At 46.2% G+C, this 16,645-nt stretch overlaps 1 protein-coding gene across 1 annotated transcript in view; it reads left to right on the top strand.

The window, feature by feature from the left end:
• LOC137531613 (cadherin-related family member 4-like) overlaps nucleotides 1–16,645 on the top strand; it is a 116,763-nt gene that overhangs the window by 12,215 nt on the left and 87,903 nt on the right. The window contains exons 2-5 of the mRNA XM_068251553.1: nucleotides 263–392; nucleotides 2,605–2,798; nucleotides 7,974–8,136; nucleotides 14,223–14,314. Coding sequence (XP_068107654.1) covers nucleotides 326–392; nucleotides 2,605–2,798; nucleotides 7,974–8,136; nucleotides 14,223–14,314 — 516 coding nt within the window. The 5' untranslated portion in view covers nucleotides 263–325. The remainder of the gene's footprint in view (nucleotides 1–262; nucleotides 393–2,604; nucleotides 2,799–7,973; nucleotides 8,137–14,222; nucleotides 14,315–16,645) is intronic.

The following is a 16,645-nucleotide window of genomic DNA, read 5'->3' as shown; positions in this document are numbered from 1 at the left end:
CATATGGCAATGGTAGGGATTAGATTGTGAGCTCCTTGAGGGACAGTTAGTGACAAGATATATATATATATATATATATACACTGTACAGCGCTGCGTAATATGTCGGCGCTATATAAATACTAAATAATAATAATAATAATAAATTACATTATTGTTTCGTCTGGGGTGATTTGTTTGGTGTAGTGTTATATAAATGGATATGATACTGCATGAAGTCACTTAGTCATATGTGTGATCCCTCTGTCTGTGTTTCATTACAGGTGACATCCAAACAGACAGATATCAGGCGTAACACCCTGTAAGGGGTGTCCCCAGCTAACGCTATGGGGTCATCCTCCCTCCTCCTGCCATTTGTCACCATCCTCTGTATCCAGGGAGCCTGCGGACAAGGTATGTTACTTTGGAGTCTGTGGTGTAGCAATAGGGGATGCAGAGGTAGCGACTGCACCAGGGCCCCTGGACCAGAGAGGCCAACTAGGCGCCCTCCCTCATTTCAGAAATCTGAATACTGAGCTAGTAAATGTCATTTTTAGAGCTATGCCTAGAGATTTGTATTTTTTATCCTGGCTGATCACACCGCTGCATTTTAGGCTCCAAAACACGAGTATCACCTGATCTGGCTAAGTGTTATTTGCCTTCTTAAAATAGAAGGAATTTGTGATAATTCAGCTTTAAGTGAGCATCTGTGGTTACCCGCAATGCTCCGCTACTGAATATGCAAATTATCTCTTTATGCCTCTGCAGCCAGGCTTACATCCCGAACCGCTGGTATGTAGCAAACCTAAAGCTTTAAAGTTTACAGACAGAGCCACACCAACCCCACATGCAGACAGCCTGATTCAGACTTTTTGTCCTCCTTAGTGCCTGGCAAGGATACATGGAGGGGAATGATATGGCTCTAAGGGTTAGGGCTGATCTGGCTGTGTTTGTGTCTGTGGGCTCCTTGCAGATGCACAACGCTGCTGAGGGAAGGAAAGGGCAGTGATCAGGTGGGATAGAAGTTCGGCCACTGTTATTCAGTTAAGCTGTAGAATAATGACTTTGCTTTCTTCTCCGCCACCCATAGGCTTTGTTCACATCTAAAATCGCAATCGCTGACGCCAGCAATTTGCAATTTTTTGGTTTAAATTTCCCCCTCTCCTAGCAATTAGGAGGGCGTTGCATTTTTTAAGCGCTTTTCTAAGCGCTTTTGCAGAGCGATTCGGCTTTTTTTCGGCAAGTCAGGAAGTGAACTTTTTGACCCCCAAATGAATAAATACAATGTATTTATTCATCAAAGCGCTAGGGAAATCGCTATACAAAGGCCTTTTTCAAGCGCTTTGCAATTTCCCTATACCCTCTATTGAGCAAAAACGCTCAGAAAATGGTACAGGCAGCGCTTTGCTAAGTGGACCGGAAACTAACCGCTCAGATGAGAACACTCTCGGAATCATTGCACAAGCTTTTTAGGGCGATTTTCAAAATCGCCGGTGCTTGAAAAAAGGGGAAAAAAACGCCCTAGGCGTGAACGAGCCCTAAATGTTCCTGTTGATGATGTAAATCCAGTGGTTAATGGCAGTCAGACCACTGGTGTAGCAATAGGGGTTGCAGAGGTCTCGACCGCACTGGGCCCTTGGGCCAGAGGGGCTCCATAGGGCCCTCCCTCAACTGCAGTATTAGCTCTTTATTGGTCTGGTGCTGGTAATTATCACTTCTATAAATGCTTTAACTACTTAATGACCACATCATGCTGATGGGCGTGACCACGGCGGCAACCCCAGGACCGCCTAACGCTGATTGGCATCAAGTCCTGGAGCTGACCGCGGCGGCAACCCCAGGACCGCCTAACGCTGATTGGCATCAAGTCCTGGAGCTGCAGTTTAGCAGGGAACATATGCGCGATCGTTCCTTGCTGTGATCGCAGCTAGCAGGCTAAGAGGCAACAGGGGAAAGAATTCCCCTTTGTTTACATTTGTACAGCACTGCTATCTCCTGCAGCGCTGTATGAGGGACACTGGGCTGTCCCTCAGAGCAGCTCGATCTGCGTAGCCTCTCATATGCTGATACCTATGAGAGGTGGGGAACAGTGCCAATCGCCATCCTATGGCGATTTAGGACGGCACGGGGGGAGGGAGAGGGAGGAAGCAGGGAGAGAACAGCCTCCCTTCTGTCAATTAAAAAAAAAAAATCAAAGCAGCGATCAGATACCTCCTACATAGTTTCCAATAAGGACACTAAAAGGAAGTTAAATTAATTTGTGCGCTGAATTGTAGGGCTGTGCAGCACGCCAACAAAGCTGCACAGCCTTATGTTATGATAAATGGCCTTGTCACTAGGGGGGTGTAAGCCTGAGATCCTTAAGTGGTTAAATAGTAGTAATCATTAACACACTGTTCCCGTTCCCCTTCTTGCACCTCTGACACTGTGGTTGCCCTTGGCAGGTTTTGGTGCGTCGTATAAATTGTTTTGTATAGAGTGCTTGGGCCCAATGTAAAACTCACACTGGGGCCCATAGCTCCTTACCACTGAGTCAGACTGCACACATACATCCAGCTACCAGGTATAGTGTATGGGCAGCTTTCATGTGGCAGACCAGCTGCTGACTGTGTGTCTTCTCTTGTAGCTGAGTTTCTAGATTTACCCTACACCGTTTCTGTTCGGGAAAGTGCTCCTATCGGCACCACCGTCTACAATTTCAGCCTTATCAACTGCACCAGCAGCAACCCCACCGTCACCATCACCCAAGTCACCCCGTCCAGCACTTACTTCAACACGCCGACGCAGACTGTGGCTGGTCCTTCCACTTATGATCTAGAGGTCAGTCTAGTCACCGTAACAGGGGCCGCTTTGTAACATGGCTTACCTTACTGCTATGCTCCACTTATGCGTTGTTCACAGTGCAGTGGGTGCATTACCAATTGCAGATTCCCCCGCTCTCTGAAAAAGCGGCGTGACGGCCGCGATACCGGTGGGGCAGTCCACCGGGGGTTCTCTTTCGCACCATCCTCCACATTCTTCAAATTTGGCCTGGCTAAGTATCTCAGCTATATGTCTCTATTGGTTCACCTATATATCACGTCTGATCTCACTTAGGTTCCCTATTACAGGGTCTTAATCACTGTCAATATATAACAGGATTGTTTTTTATGCAGTTACATTCATTATTCTTATATGTACACTTTATTGATTGGTTTGCATGCACTTCTATAGCTCTGATACGTGAACCCGGGTTCAGACCCAGGATAGTTCAAAATTGAACATCCTGATGGTCATAAGATTATCATAAGATTATCATCATTGGAGGCTTTTACTTCATGTTATTATTGCATATGACATATTGTATATGATCAATTGGTATGGTGCTATCTGCATATTTTAATTGTTTTTATATATGTATACTAGTGTTATTGATATATAATAAACTTTTTGGTACTTTCGTATATATATGGTGTGGTGCTATTTTTCAAAGGGCTGAATGTTTTTGCTTCATGCAGTGGGTGCATTGTGGTATAACGGTATGATGCATTATAATGCAATGCATGCGTTACTGCAAAACACAAGCATTAAAGGGACACTTGCTTCTTGCAACCCCCTGGAGTCCTCCTGTTCCCATGACGCCTGTCCAAGTTCCTTCCGGCCAGCAGCGGCGGCCCCTGTTAAGCTGGCTGGTCACCACCAGTCGGCGGCTACTGCACATGTGCCTGCTGCGCACATCCTGATATCATGCCTCCGCGGTCAGGAGCGCTCTCTGCATGCGCAGTAGTGATTTTTGTATTCTGCACATACGCAGAATGCTCACAGCCGAGGGAGCGCAATGAGGAGGCGTGTGGCCAGCCAGCTAGAATCTTCAATCAGCTGTTGTGGAAAATTCTGATCAATGTTTAAGAAAAATGAATAGTGTAGGATATAGATTGTTAACTTTTTGATTTATAGACCCGATAATTGATTTCAATAACTTTATCCCTACTTATGACATCTAAATAATATATATATATATATTTTTCATGACAAACAAGGCTGCATTGTATGGCTTTTTTTTCCCTCAAACAATTCTGTTTTCTATGCATTTTAATTGTAATAAGAGGAAAAAAAATAGGAAAAACACGTTATTTCTCAGTTTTGCCAATTCCGGTTTAAAAATAAAAAGCACTAGTGTAAATAAAAAACACACATTTTCTTTGGCTATTTCTACCGTTTATCACAAAACTTAGATTATGTTCCTGTTACAATTTATGGTGAAATATTTGATTCTGAAATAATGATACAGTGTGTATTTTTCAGTATGAACTGAGTGAATAAAAGTATTTTTAATGGTAAAAATCAGTCTTATTGGTTCAGGGAACATATATTCCCTATCTGCTGCATCAGATAGTGCTGGAGGTGCGCACAGGAACAAGCCCAATCATGCACAGCTATGCTTCAGCTACAAGACCCATATATACGTCCTCGTGGCTTAGATGAAGTCACAGAGGACGTAGATATACTGTAGTGGTGGATAAAGTGGTTAATGTTCACGCAAGAGTCATAAAACAAGTGTGGCCATCAGGATCTTCACACCCATAAAATGGGTAGCCACAAAAACACCTGATCTGGAGCATGGGATGGAGAGAAGGCTAGTAGTTCCCCCCCCCCCCCCGACCTCTGGTTGAAGGGGCTGCTCCCCGAAGTTATACCTCTGATAATAAATGTATCAATGTATCAATTGTACCAAAGTTGTCAGTTCCATAGTGTTTCTAGTTTTAAGGCCCTTGTCATCAACATAGTTTTTGTCTCGTGTTTTTTTAAAGAGACTCTGTAACATGAAAAACCTCCCCTGGAGGGTACTCACCTCGGGTGGGGGAAGCCTCCGGATCCTAATGAGGCTTCCCACGCCGTCCTCTGTCCCACGGGGGTCTCGCTGCAGCCCTCCGAACAGCCGGCGACAGGCCCGACTGTGACTTCAATATTTACCTTTGCTGGCTCCAGCGGGGGCGCTGTGGCTGCTTTCGGCACGGAAATAGACGGAAATTCCCCGATCTCCGTCGGGTCCGCTCTACTGCGCAGGCGCCGGAAACTTGCGCCTGCGCAGTAGAGCAGACCCGACGGCGATCGGGTATTTCTGCCTACTTCGGAGCCGACAGCCATCAGAGCGCCTGCGCAGGAGCCGGGAAGGTAAGTATTGACGTCACCGCTGCACGGAGGGCTGCAGCGAAACCCCTGAGGGACGGAGGACGGCGTGGGAAGCCTCATTAGGATCCGGAGGCTTCCCACACCTGAGGTGAGTACCCCCCAGGGGACGTTTTGTCGTTACAGTTCCTCTTTAAATATTTTTTTGACACGTATTGCAATTTTTATAAAGGGTATGATTGTTCACTATCCTCAAATGAAAAAAAAAACGTGTGTGATTACAGTATTAAGGCATATTGTTTCATACATCACCTTGCATCTTCCTTTTACACATTACAGCACTGTTCTGTATGTATGTGTTCAATATTTTGAGCCTCTGTTAGTGGTGAAACGGGGGCTGTGCCATTACTCGTACAATTTTCATATTTCAGGCAGTCATTCCAGAGAAATTCCTTTTGGAAAAGTTAGTAGCATGACCCTGATATCTATAAAGTATAGAACTGCCAGTAAAATGACAGTTGCTTTCCCAGCACAGAGCAGATCACCTTCCACCTCCCTCTGTCCCCTTCTGTGGAGCATGGGGAGCTGTGCCAAAAGGTGGCGCTGTACTCAGTTGGAAGATAGATCTGTCTTCTTAGAGGGAAGAGTCTAGACAGGTTATTTTCTCTCAGGCAAGCAATATCAGTCATAAGCACAGAAATACAACTTTGCTAATCCAGCTGCCCAGGTAATAACATGTAATAATGCAATACTCCCCCCCCCCCCCCAAAAAAAAAAAAAAACGGGTAATAAAAAATAATGTAATAATGGTTTATGTAATGCATACAAGTGTCAGTGGCTTGCAGTGTACGCTGGGACAGGGGCAGAACTAGAGGGGAGCAGCTCTTGCAATTGCAGGGGGGCCATCTACTAAACTTCCCTTCCTCCGATACAGGGGACTATACAGATCAGGTGTTTGACAAACACTGTTTGTGTGGCTACACTTGTTACGGGTGTGAAGATCATGATGGCCATACTTGTTTTATGACCCTTGTGAGATGGGGTTTGAACAGGCGGGGGGGATCCTAGTTTTTCTGGGGACCCCATGGCTTGATGCTACTCAACTGTGCTGGGACCTGTAGTTCTCCAGCAGATGGAGGAGAGAGCAGGGCCGGATTTACCATAAGGCACTGTAGGCACGTGCCTACAGGCGCACGATAGTGGAAAGTCTCCCATGCCCGAGCCCTCCTTTCCTACACAGAGTCCCAAGCAGAGCATAAATAAAGTTACTCACCCACCCAGCTCTCAGCAATTCACTGACATGCTCTCCCTTCAGTCAGGGGAACCTCTACTTAAAGAGACACTGAAGCGGAAAAAAAATTATGATATTATGATTTGTATGTGTAGTACAGCTAAGAAATAAAACATTAAGATCAGATACATCAGTCTAATTGTTTCCAGTACAGGAAGAGTTAAAAAACTCCAGTTGTTATCATTATGCAAACAAGCCATTAGGCTCTCCGACTAAAGGTGCCCATACACTCGTCAGATTCGCAGCAGATAGATAAGAAATGCATCTGATGATCTATCTGATGCGTTTTTAGAACATTTTTTACCAGGATAGAATTCCAATAGATTTCAGTTTGAAATCTATTGAAATTCGATCTGATGGCATTTTTTTGCCATCAGATTTCCATTAAGGCCAATGCAAACTGATAAGCAATCTCATCAGATCGACCTAAATTTTCCACCCTGCAAGTTCGATGGAAATCCATCGAAATCCATCGAAATCGGCCGTCGATCGGTCGATTGGCCAACCGATTTGCAATCGATCGATCGATCGGGATCGATCGATCGGCCGGCCAGAAAATCGGCTGAGTGTATGGACTGCTTTAGTCTTAAGGTGCCCATACACTCGTCAGATTGGCAGCAGATAGATAAGAAATGCATCTGATGATCTATCTGATGCGTTTTTAGAACATTTTTTACCAGGATAGAATTCCAATAGATTTCAGTTTGAAATCTATTGAAATTCGATCTGATGGCATTTTTTTTGCCATCAGATTTCCATTAAGGCCAATGCAAACTGATAAGCAATCTCATCAGATCGACCTAAATTTTCCACCCTGCAAGTTCGATGGAAATCCATCGAAATCGATCGAAATCGGCTATCGATCAGTCGATTGGCCAACCGATTTGCAAACGATCAATCGATCGATCGATCGATCGGGATCGATCGGTCGGCCAGAAAATCGGCTGAGTGTATGGCCCCCTTTAGTCCTGGAGAGGGCTGTTATCTGACTTTTATCACTGTAAGTGAACTGTTAACTTTTTCTCTGCTAGAGGAGAGGTCATTACTTCACAGACTGCTCTGAAAGACTCATTTTGAATGCTGAGTGTTTTGTAATCTGCACATATTATAGAATGATGCAATGTCAGAAAAAACACTATATACCTGAAAATAAAAGTATGAGAATATTTTCTTTGCTGCTAATCTTCTAGTAATTATTCATAGTACACAACCAATTCACTATATCATATTTTTTTTTTCGCTTCAGTGTCTCTTTAATACTGAGGTTCTTCTAGCTACCTAATACTTGGGGGCACCTCTAGCTACCTAATATTGAAGGTACTTCTGGCTACCTAACACTAAGGGGCACCTGTAGCTACCTATGATGGGCAAGAGAAGTAAGGGAGAAGTGGCATCTGGGACAGTTTGATGGTGGATTGTAGGTTCATGGAGCACGAAAGCTAAGGTGCCAGGACATCTGTGCCTATAGGCTCCTGTGAGGTAAATCCAGGCCTAGGAGAGAGGTTCCAGCCACTAATTGCATCCATCAATGCATCAGACCCATGGAGTATTGTTCGGTATCAGTGATTATTCTCATGGTGTGTTCTGTGTATTAGATCACCCTCAGCAGCACGGCGGCCCTGAATGCAGAAGTGGTGAATGAGTACGTCCTGGAGATCACAGCTCAGTGCGGCAATGAGACGGTTGTTGGTCAACTGTTTGTCAAAGTTATAAATGACGTCCCAGAACCACAGTGTGAACCTCAATTCTCCAGCCAAGGTAAGAGGGGAAGTTCCCAGGCCCACTGCCAGGTCAAAGAGCAGCTTCAGCAACTTTACAGCCCTGCATGATAGTCATGTGACTACACAGCACCATTTCATGTTTCCAGGGACAAGCGTTAAAAAAAAAGTGTAGTTATAAAAAAAGGGCAGATACTTACCGTGTTTCCCCCGAAAGTAGGACATCCTCTTAAAGTAAGACCTAGGGCTTGATTCACAAAAGAGTGCTAACTGTTAGCACGGCCGTTTTTGCACGAATTTTCGCATTGCGCGCGATCGCGAATTTGCGTGCGAAATGATAACGGTTTTCGCATGCAAACGCAATTTTTTCCTCAAATGATATCGATTTCGCGTGAAAATGCGCATTTGCGTGCGAAAACCGTTATCGTTTCACGCGAAAATTCGTGATCGCGCGCAATGCTAAAATTCGCGCGAAAACGGCCGTGCTAACAGTTACCACTCTTTTGTGAATCAAGCCCCTAGTATTTATTTCAAGCATGCTCGAAATATAAGTCCTACCTTTAAAATAAGCCCTAGTGGCTGTGGAAGTCCTGCCCGTCCGTCTGCCCCCCCTCCCCTTCCGCCACCACTCTACCTCCTTCCGACCTCTTCCGGCTCAACCCCCTTCTCCACCGCCCGCCGACATACCTCAACCGCGGATCAGCAGTAAACTGTGGTGAAGGCAGCTAGTTTCAATGTAACAGCACTTCCGTGTACAGGAAGTGACATTTCTGTTTACTTTCTGTACACGGAAGCGCTGTTACAGTGAAATTCTAGCTACCTTTACCGCTGATCTGCGGTTTGAATTATGCTGGCGGGCAGTGGAGAACGCGGCCACAAGCAGCGGTGAGGGAATCAGCAGTTTACCACTGATCTGCTGTTTGAATTACCAGTATGTCGGCGGGCAGTGGAGAAAGCGGATGCAACTTTCTGAAGGAGGTAAAGTGGAGGTGGGGGAATCGGGAGGGGATCTGGCTATGCGCAACAGGGAAATATGTAAGACCTCCCTGAAAATAAGACCTAGCACATCTTTTCAAGGAAAAAATAATATAAGACAGTGTCTTATTTTGCAGGAAACACTGTACCTATGGAGAGAAAAGGCTCTGGATCTTATTGAGCTCTCCCTGTCCCCTCTTGGCATCCTCATTTCCTCGCAGCCCCTAGTGAAGTTATGCAGCCTGAAATAAGCCCTCAGTCGGCTTTGGCTCCCTGACTGCTCCCAAAGATGGGAGCTCTGTACTGTGCATGCACAATCGTGCGCAAAGGCATATTCCACCAGTTGGATGAATGCATGCAGTGGGGGGGACAGACAGAAAAGGATTAAGATGAAATGGGGCCCTAGGCAATATAGCAGTTTTTGTCCGCTGCTGCTGGTCACCTGGCTTTTTTAGTTAGAGTGGTAGGTATTTTTGGTAAGCTGAAGTGAAGAAAGATCAAAGAAGGTAGCAGGTGGGCCCACCCACTAGGCCACAAGTACCTGCCTAGGTTTGCCTAGTGGACAATCCGGTCCCTAGACTATCTCCAGGTCCTAGGCCTCAAGGCCTTAGGTATCAAAGTAGGGGGAACGGGGGGGGGGGGGACTGGGGGGACTGGGGGGACAGTGGGGCAGTGGGCATCAGGAAAGCTTACCATCAGGGCCGGATTTGTACTTTTTACCACCCTAGGCCGACTATACCATCTGTATGGTTGTTATCTCTGTGTCCCCCGATGAGAATTCCCTTACTTTCCATCATTGGTTTCACAGACAATAGCTATTTTAGTAATATGCATATAGATGATAAGTTATGTTTTCCTTAAGAATTTTTATGGTATGCTTGTCATTTTGTTAATGATGGACCCAGTTAGGCTGATGTGTACCTGCAGGATAGAGCTTACAGGTCTTGCTGGAATGACACAAGTACAGGACAGAGAGTTCAAAGGTTAAAGCTGTTCTTGTAGATAGGGATGGCTTAATAGAACAGCTTTACTGCCGCTCAATGAGCCGCCCCTATATTTCTAGAGCCCTAGGCCATGGCCTATGCGGCCTTGCCAGAAATCCGGCCCTGCTTACCATACACGCCTTCTCCCCCATTTGTCCTACACTCTTAAGCTCTGGTATCCTTTAAAGGACAACTGTAATGAGAGGGGAATGGAGGCTGACTTATTTTTTTCTTTTAAGCAATACCAGTTGCCTGGCTATCCTGCTGATCCTCATCTTCTAAAGCTTCTAATACTTTTAGCCATAGACCCTGAACAAGCATGCAGCAGATTAGGTGTTTCTGACCTTATTGTCAGATCTGACAAGATTAGCTGCATGCTTGTTTCTGGTGTTATTCAGACAAATAGATCAGCAGGGCTACCAGGCAACTGGTATTGTTTAAAAGGAAATAAATGTGGCAGCCTTCATGCCCCTCGTCTCATTACAGTTTTCCTTTAACCTCCTTAGCTGTAACCCCGTGCTACACACGGGGTAGCCGCCGTGGAGGATCACATGGCCACAGGACTTTTTTTTTCTTTTCTTTTTTTTTTAATGGTGGCATACGCTTTAGCTAGCGGTTCGCTAGCTTAGCGTATGCACAAAGTTGCTCCGGTCCCCGGTGATCGCTCTGCAATACCTTCCGGTATATGTACCCCCCAGCATTCCCACACCGGCGCAGCCCCCAATCGGCTCCAGGCTTCGCGATGACGGCGATCGGGATTGCTGCTGACGGCATGACGTCGATGACGTCATCTCTGATCGTCGCCATAGCAACGCCGGAAGCCGACCGGGAAACTGCGCTTTCCATGGGATCGTGGCGAGGTACGTATAGCTGGCAGCGATCGGCGGGCATGGGGGGGGACCGGAGCAGCTTTTGCCATACGCTTAGCTAGCAAAATGCTAGCTAAAGCGTTTAGAAAATTTGGGGGGGGGGGCAAAAAACCTCCCGGCGGACGCAGCCTCAGAAACTTCGTACCGCCAAGGGGGTTTAGCACAGCCACAAACAGCCTAAGATGTTGGCCTTCACCACTGTGAGTACTGCCTGCGATTTGTGCTGGTTGGTTGAGACTGCTGGTTGATTGAGTTCCGGGTAAATGAGACTCAGCTGTATTTGACATCAGCTAATCAAGGAGCTAAATGGGAATTCTGCCACTGGCTACCTGCACAGGACTAGGAAAATATCTGTGCTTGGAGATGAACTTTAAAGAGGCTCTGCAGTGACATATAGTAGAATGCAGTACAATATTCAGAACACCCAATTTTATAGTCATTTTGCTGGTTTCAGCATCAGAAACACTTCCTAGATCCATATACTGCTGTATACTAAATGTAGCCCTGCCCTCCCAGCAGGGGCGTAGCAATAGGGGGTGCAGAGGTTGCGACCGAATCGGGGCCCTTGGGCCAGAGGGGCCCCGAATAGCCCTCCCTCAACTTCAGTATTAGCTCTCTATTGGTCCTGTGCTCATAATAATCACTTCTATAGCTACTTTGAATAGTGGTAATCATTAACAAACTGCTCCCCACCCCCTTCTTGCACCTCTAACACTGTAGTTGCCATTTTCAGATTTCGTATCAATTGTTATGTATAGAGTGCTTTGGGGGCCCAATGTAAAACTTGCATGGGGGCCCACAGCTCCTTAGCTACGCCACTGCCTCCCAGTGATGTTTAGCTTAGGCTGACTAGTTATGCAGAATTAGTTATGTGGACCCCCCCCCCCCCTCCATCCCCCCATGGCAGGATTTCAGGAAAGGCCACAAAGGCCATGGCCTAGGGGCACCAGGAAAGCAAGGGACAGGCTTGCGGCTGGCACTGGCAGTTAGCCTGCCAAACATCCACAGCAGACGGGTCAGTGCCTGATCACGCTACTCCTGATGCTGGCTGTGCTGCAATCTGCACACATTAGCAGCCAGACCTGGTCCACAGCCGCCTTGCTTCTCACAGTTAGCACATGTGGTGGGCGGCTACCAATACCTGGCTCTGGCATTTAGGGATGAAGGGGCAGCAAACAGGCACTTACAGTGACCTCTGAGCTGCCTGTCATTCACTAAACGCACAGCTCACTGAGGAGCTTCCAACTAATGCCTGCTATTCATACAGCAGGAGGAATGGCAGCGCTTTCAGAACTCATACCTGAATGATTTTTTTTTTGCATAGATGTGCAGAGCTCCAATAACTACTGGACTAAAATACACACCAACACTCATTGCAGGCACAAAGGGGGAGACGTAGCTTCAGTGAAAAGTGAACCTATACCTGGGTGATTTATCTGCCAAAATGTGCAGAGCTCCAATAACTACTGGACTAAAATACACACCTAGCTTACACTACAGGCAAAGGGGGGTGTTAGCTTCAGTGATAATATGTGCACAAATTATAACCTAATAGACTTCCCCACGGCTGTGACGTACCCCCTTGGGGAAGACCGATGCTAATCTAGCGATAAAAACACAATATTTCCAGTGCAGCTAGTCAAACAAATGGTATACACATTTCATAAAACAAACATGCAAACTGGTGACAGCGCGCATGCCTGCTCATTGTGTCACTAATGCTGGGAATAGATGGCTCGATAGATAATTTCCAACATGTCCGATCTCCTGCCCGATCGATTCCGCGCTCGATTCTGCATGAAGGACAAAGGAAAAAGATAAGAAAAACGAGCGGAAGATAAGAGAATCGCCTGCTGCATCGAGCACGGAAAACAATCGGGCGCGAAATCAAGTGGCAAAGTTGAGCCGTGTATTCCCAGCATAATTATCCTCAGAGGAGCGTAAAATCGAATCCCGACCATCATGTCACTAACTATCTTTATAGGAGCTTACAATATAATCCCTGCCTTCTTGTCACTAGCTATCCTCATAGGGGTTTACAATATAATCCCTGCCTTCTTGTCACTAACTATCCTCAGAGGAGTTTACAATATAATCCCTGCCTTCATGTCACTAACTATCCTCAGAGGAGTTTACAATATAATCCCTGCCTTCATGTCACTAACTATCCTCAGAGGAGTTTACAATATAATCCCTGCCTTCATGTCACTAACTATCCTCAGAGGAGTTTACAATATAATCCCTGCCTTCATGTCACTAACTATCCTCATAGGAGTTTACAATATAATCCCTGCCTTCTTGTCACTAGCTATCCTCAGAGGAGTTTACAATATAATCCCTGCCTTCATGTCACTAACTATCCTCAGAGGAGTTTACAATATAATCCCTGCCTTCATGTCACTAACTATCCTCATAGGACCTTACAATATAATCCCTGCCTTCTTGTCACTAGCTATCCTCAGAGGAGTTTACAATATAATCCCTGCCTTCATGTCACTAACTATCCTCAGCTCAGAGGAGTTTACAATATAATCCCTGCCTTCTTGTCACTAACTATCCTCATAGGAGCTTACAATATAATCCCTGCCTTCTTGTCACTAACTATCCTCATAGGAGTTTACAATATAATCCCTGCCTTCTTGTCACTAGCTATCCTCAGAGGAGTTTACAATATAATCCCTGCCTTCATGTCACTAACTATCCTCAGAGGAGTTTACAATATAATCCCTGCCTTCATGTCACTAACTATCCTCATAGGAGTTTACAATATAATCCCTGCCTTCTTGTCACTAACTATCCTCATAGGAGTTTACAATATAATCCCTGCCTTCTTGTCACTAGCTATCCTCAGAGGAGTTTACAATATAATCCCTGCCTTCATGTCACTAACTGTCCTCAGAGGAGTTTATAATCTAATCCCTGCCATGTTTGGGGTGGGGGGAGGGGGTTTAGGATGCTCTCTGCCCGGGGGCGGTTAATGATAGTGGGCCTTGCGTGGTAAAAAGTACAAATCCGGCCCTGATATTTTATACTGGCTTCGGAACTCTCAGTAACCAAACATTCCGCAGAGATCACCTGCCAGTACTAAAGTTGTCGCCACCTGTGATAAATTTCAGAATGTAAATCAGGGTGAGGAAAGATTTTACAAGGAGCAAACACTGACTAAATAATCTATAAATGAATATTGTAAAATAAGCAATTTTATTCATTACGTTATTTTTCGCTACATTTCCTCTTTAAATACATAAATATGTATTTTTGAGACACTAACAGAAACATGTATAATGGTTTACCAACAGTTGGTGACAAAGTCCAGGTCTACTCCAACGTTCCGGCATCCAGTGTCATCTACACCGTGGTGTTACGGCAGCCCAAGTATACGCCGGTGACGGTAAGTTTTCCCTTGTGTATGAAGAACTTTGTATTCGTTGCATCTGAGTCTATGTGGCATTACCAGCGCCAGGCACTCTTATGTAGCAGCCAGTGACACCTCAGCTGTGTGCGCAATCACTAAGCACGACTGAGCAGATGGTGCACCATGTCCATTTCAAACTGGATGCAGTCTGTTCCTGGCAAAGATTGAGTGTGCCTTCCCAGGGGTATTACCTTTTAGGGGATTGCCTTCACATATTCAGGGCCCTTTCACACTGGGGCGCTGTGGTAAATTTACCGCACCCCACCGCAGCCTAATGATAACCTTTTGTAGTTCACACTCCCCAGGTGCCCTATCTAACGCACTTCAATACCTATGTTCAGTGGCATAACTAAGGAGCTTGGGGCCCCAAGTGTGAGTTTTACATGGGCCCCCAAACACTGTATTCATATTAAGCCCCAAAATCTACAAAGGACCGCCGCAGTGTCAGAGAGCTGTATTAAGAGTACGGAAACAGTTTGTTAGGGATTGACACCATGTAATGCACATGTAGAGGTATTCATTGCCAGCATAGCACCAATGAAAAGGAATAAGATGGATGAGGGAGGGTCTCTAGTTGGCCCCTCTGGTCCAGGGGCCCTGGTGCGGTCGCTACCTCTGCATCCCCTATTGCTACGCCACTGCCTATGTTACTGTGCGGCTCCTGTGGCCATCCTGAATCGATCTGCGTCGGATGGGAAGTCATGTAAGTCTATGGCAATGTATGTGTATTTAAAAAACCCTACCCAGTGTTTAGCATTGCGCATGTGCAAAAGCGTATTTTAGCAATACGCTTCTACGCACATCCGCGCACATCATCGATTGCCCTACAGGAAGTGAGCATCACTTCCTGTTGGCCGGGTGCCAGACAGGATTACCATGTACCAATGTGGTAATCCCTGAAGGCCTATTTTTGGCTGTGCGGTGCAGGCTGACCACATAGGGGGACACAGAAATAGCCATTGGCTGTTCCTGTGTGCCCCTATGTGATCAGTGTAATGATTGGCTGCTCCCATTTGGCTGCCTGCGCACCCCTGCATACAGTAAAAAATGGCGCAGAGTAAAAAATGGCGCACCGTTCTGCCAATCATAAAACGCTATTTACCTGCATCCAGCCAATCACCATACAGAAACTGAAGCCGCATGGTGATTGGCTGGATGCAGGACTCCTGCAAGCTATGAAGTGAAGGAGCGATCGCCGGCCGGGACAAGGTAATGTATACCAATGCTACGTAATCCTCCCTCCACCCCGCTGCCTCTCCAGCCCGACCCCCGCTGCCAGCTTACTGCTGGCTGCCTCTCCAGCCCGACCCCCGCTGCCAGCCCACTGCCCGCTGCCTCTCCAGCCCGATCCCTGTTAAAAAAATTTTAACATATAAAACGATAAATATAGTTTTAAGTTAATTACTGCAGTGCCATTCTGACACTAATGGCTCTGTGCGCCATTTTTGCCTGTCCCGGCCCCCTACGTGGTCAGTCTAATAATTGGCTGTTCCTGTGTCCCCCTACCTGGTCAGTGTGATGTTTGGTTGTTCCTGTGTCCCCCTATGTGGTCAGTGTAGCGGCCCCCGGCCAATCCGCAGTGTGGAGCCGGCCTCAGAGGTCCATTGTGTACACCTCCAGAATTGCTTAGTTTGGTAACAGACAGAATGAAGGTATCAGCTGTTGCCGTGCACTGGCCAGGCGCTTGGTAACACTCGGCATGGGCAGTGCAGAGGTGTCTGTCGCATTCAGTCACATCTGAGCACTGCTGTACTTTCATGTGGCCTGATGCTTTTTTTTTTTTTTTTTTACTCTGGGTAAGCGCACTGTGTGTAAGGGCTCGTTCCCACTATCGCAAATCCGCATGCGTCCAATGCATGCGGATTCGCACATGTAATGCAAGTGGATGGGCCTGTTTCCACTGTAGCGTTGTTGAGGTGCGTTTTTTTCAGCGGTAAAAAAACGCACAAAAGAGCTAACGAATTCGCCTGTGAGTGGAATGCATGCGAATCGGCGCTAATGTATTTAATAGTAAAAACGCATGCGTTTGTTACATGCGTTTTTACCCGCGGTTTCGCGTGCGATTTCGCACCTTTTTCAATTTTATTTTGCCCTGGCAGTGTCATGGTTAATTTCGCATGGCACCCTGCCATGCGAAATCGCACGCGAAATCGCGGGTAAAAACGCATGTGGAAACGCATCCGCATGCGTTTTTACAAGCGTCGGAATGTCGGCGAAATCGCGTCGCAACAGTGGAAACAAGCCCTTAAACAAAGTATCACTGCACTCATTGACTGACAGATGGAAGGCTGATTATTATTATTATTG

The sequence above is a fragment of the Hyperolius riggenbachi genome, chromosome 9 (genome assembly GCF_040937935.1).
Source record: "Hyperolius riggenbachi isolate aHypRig1 chromosome 9, aHypRig1.pri, whole genome shotgun sequence".
NCBI classification, from domain to species: domain Eukaryota; kingdom Metazoa; phylum Chordata; class Amphibia; order Anura; family Hyperoliidae; genus Hyperolius; species Hyperolius riggenbachi.
Note: the sequence above shows the minus strand (reverse complement) of the source record. Positions and strands in the feature narration are given on the sequence as shown.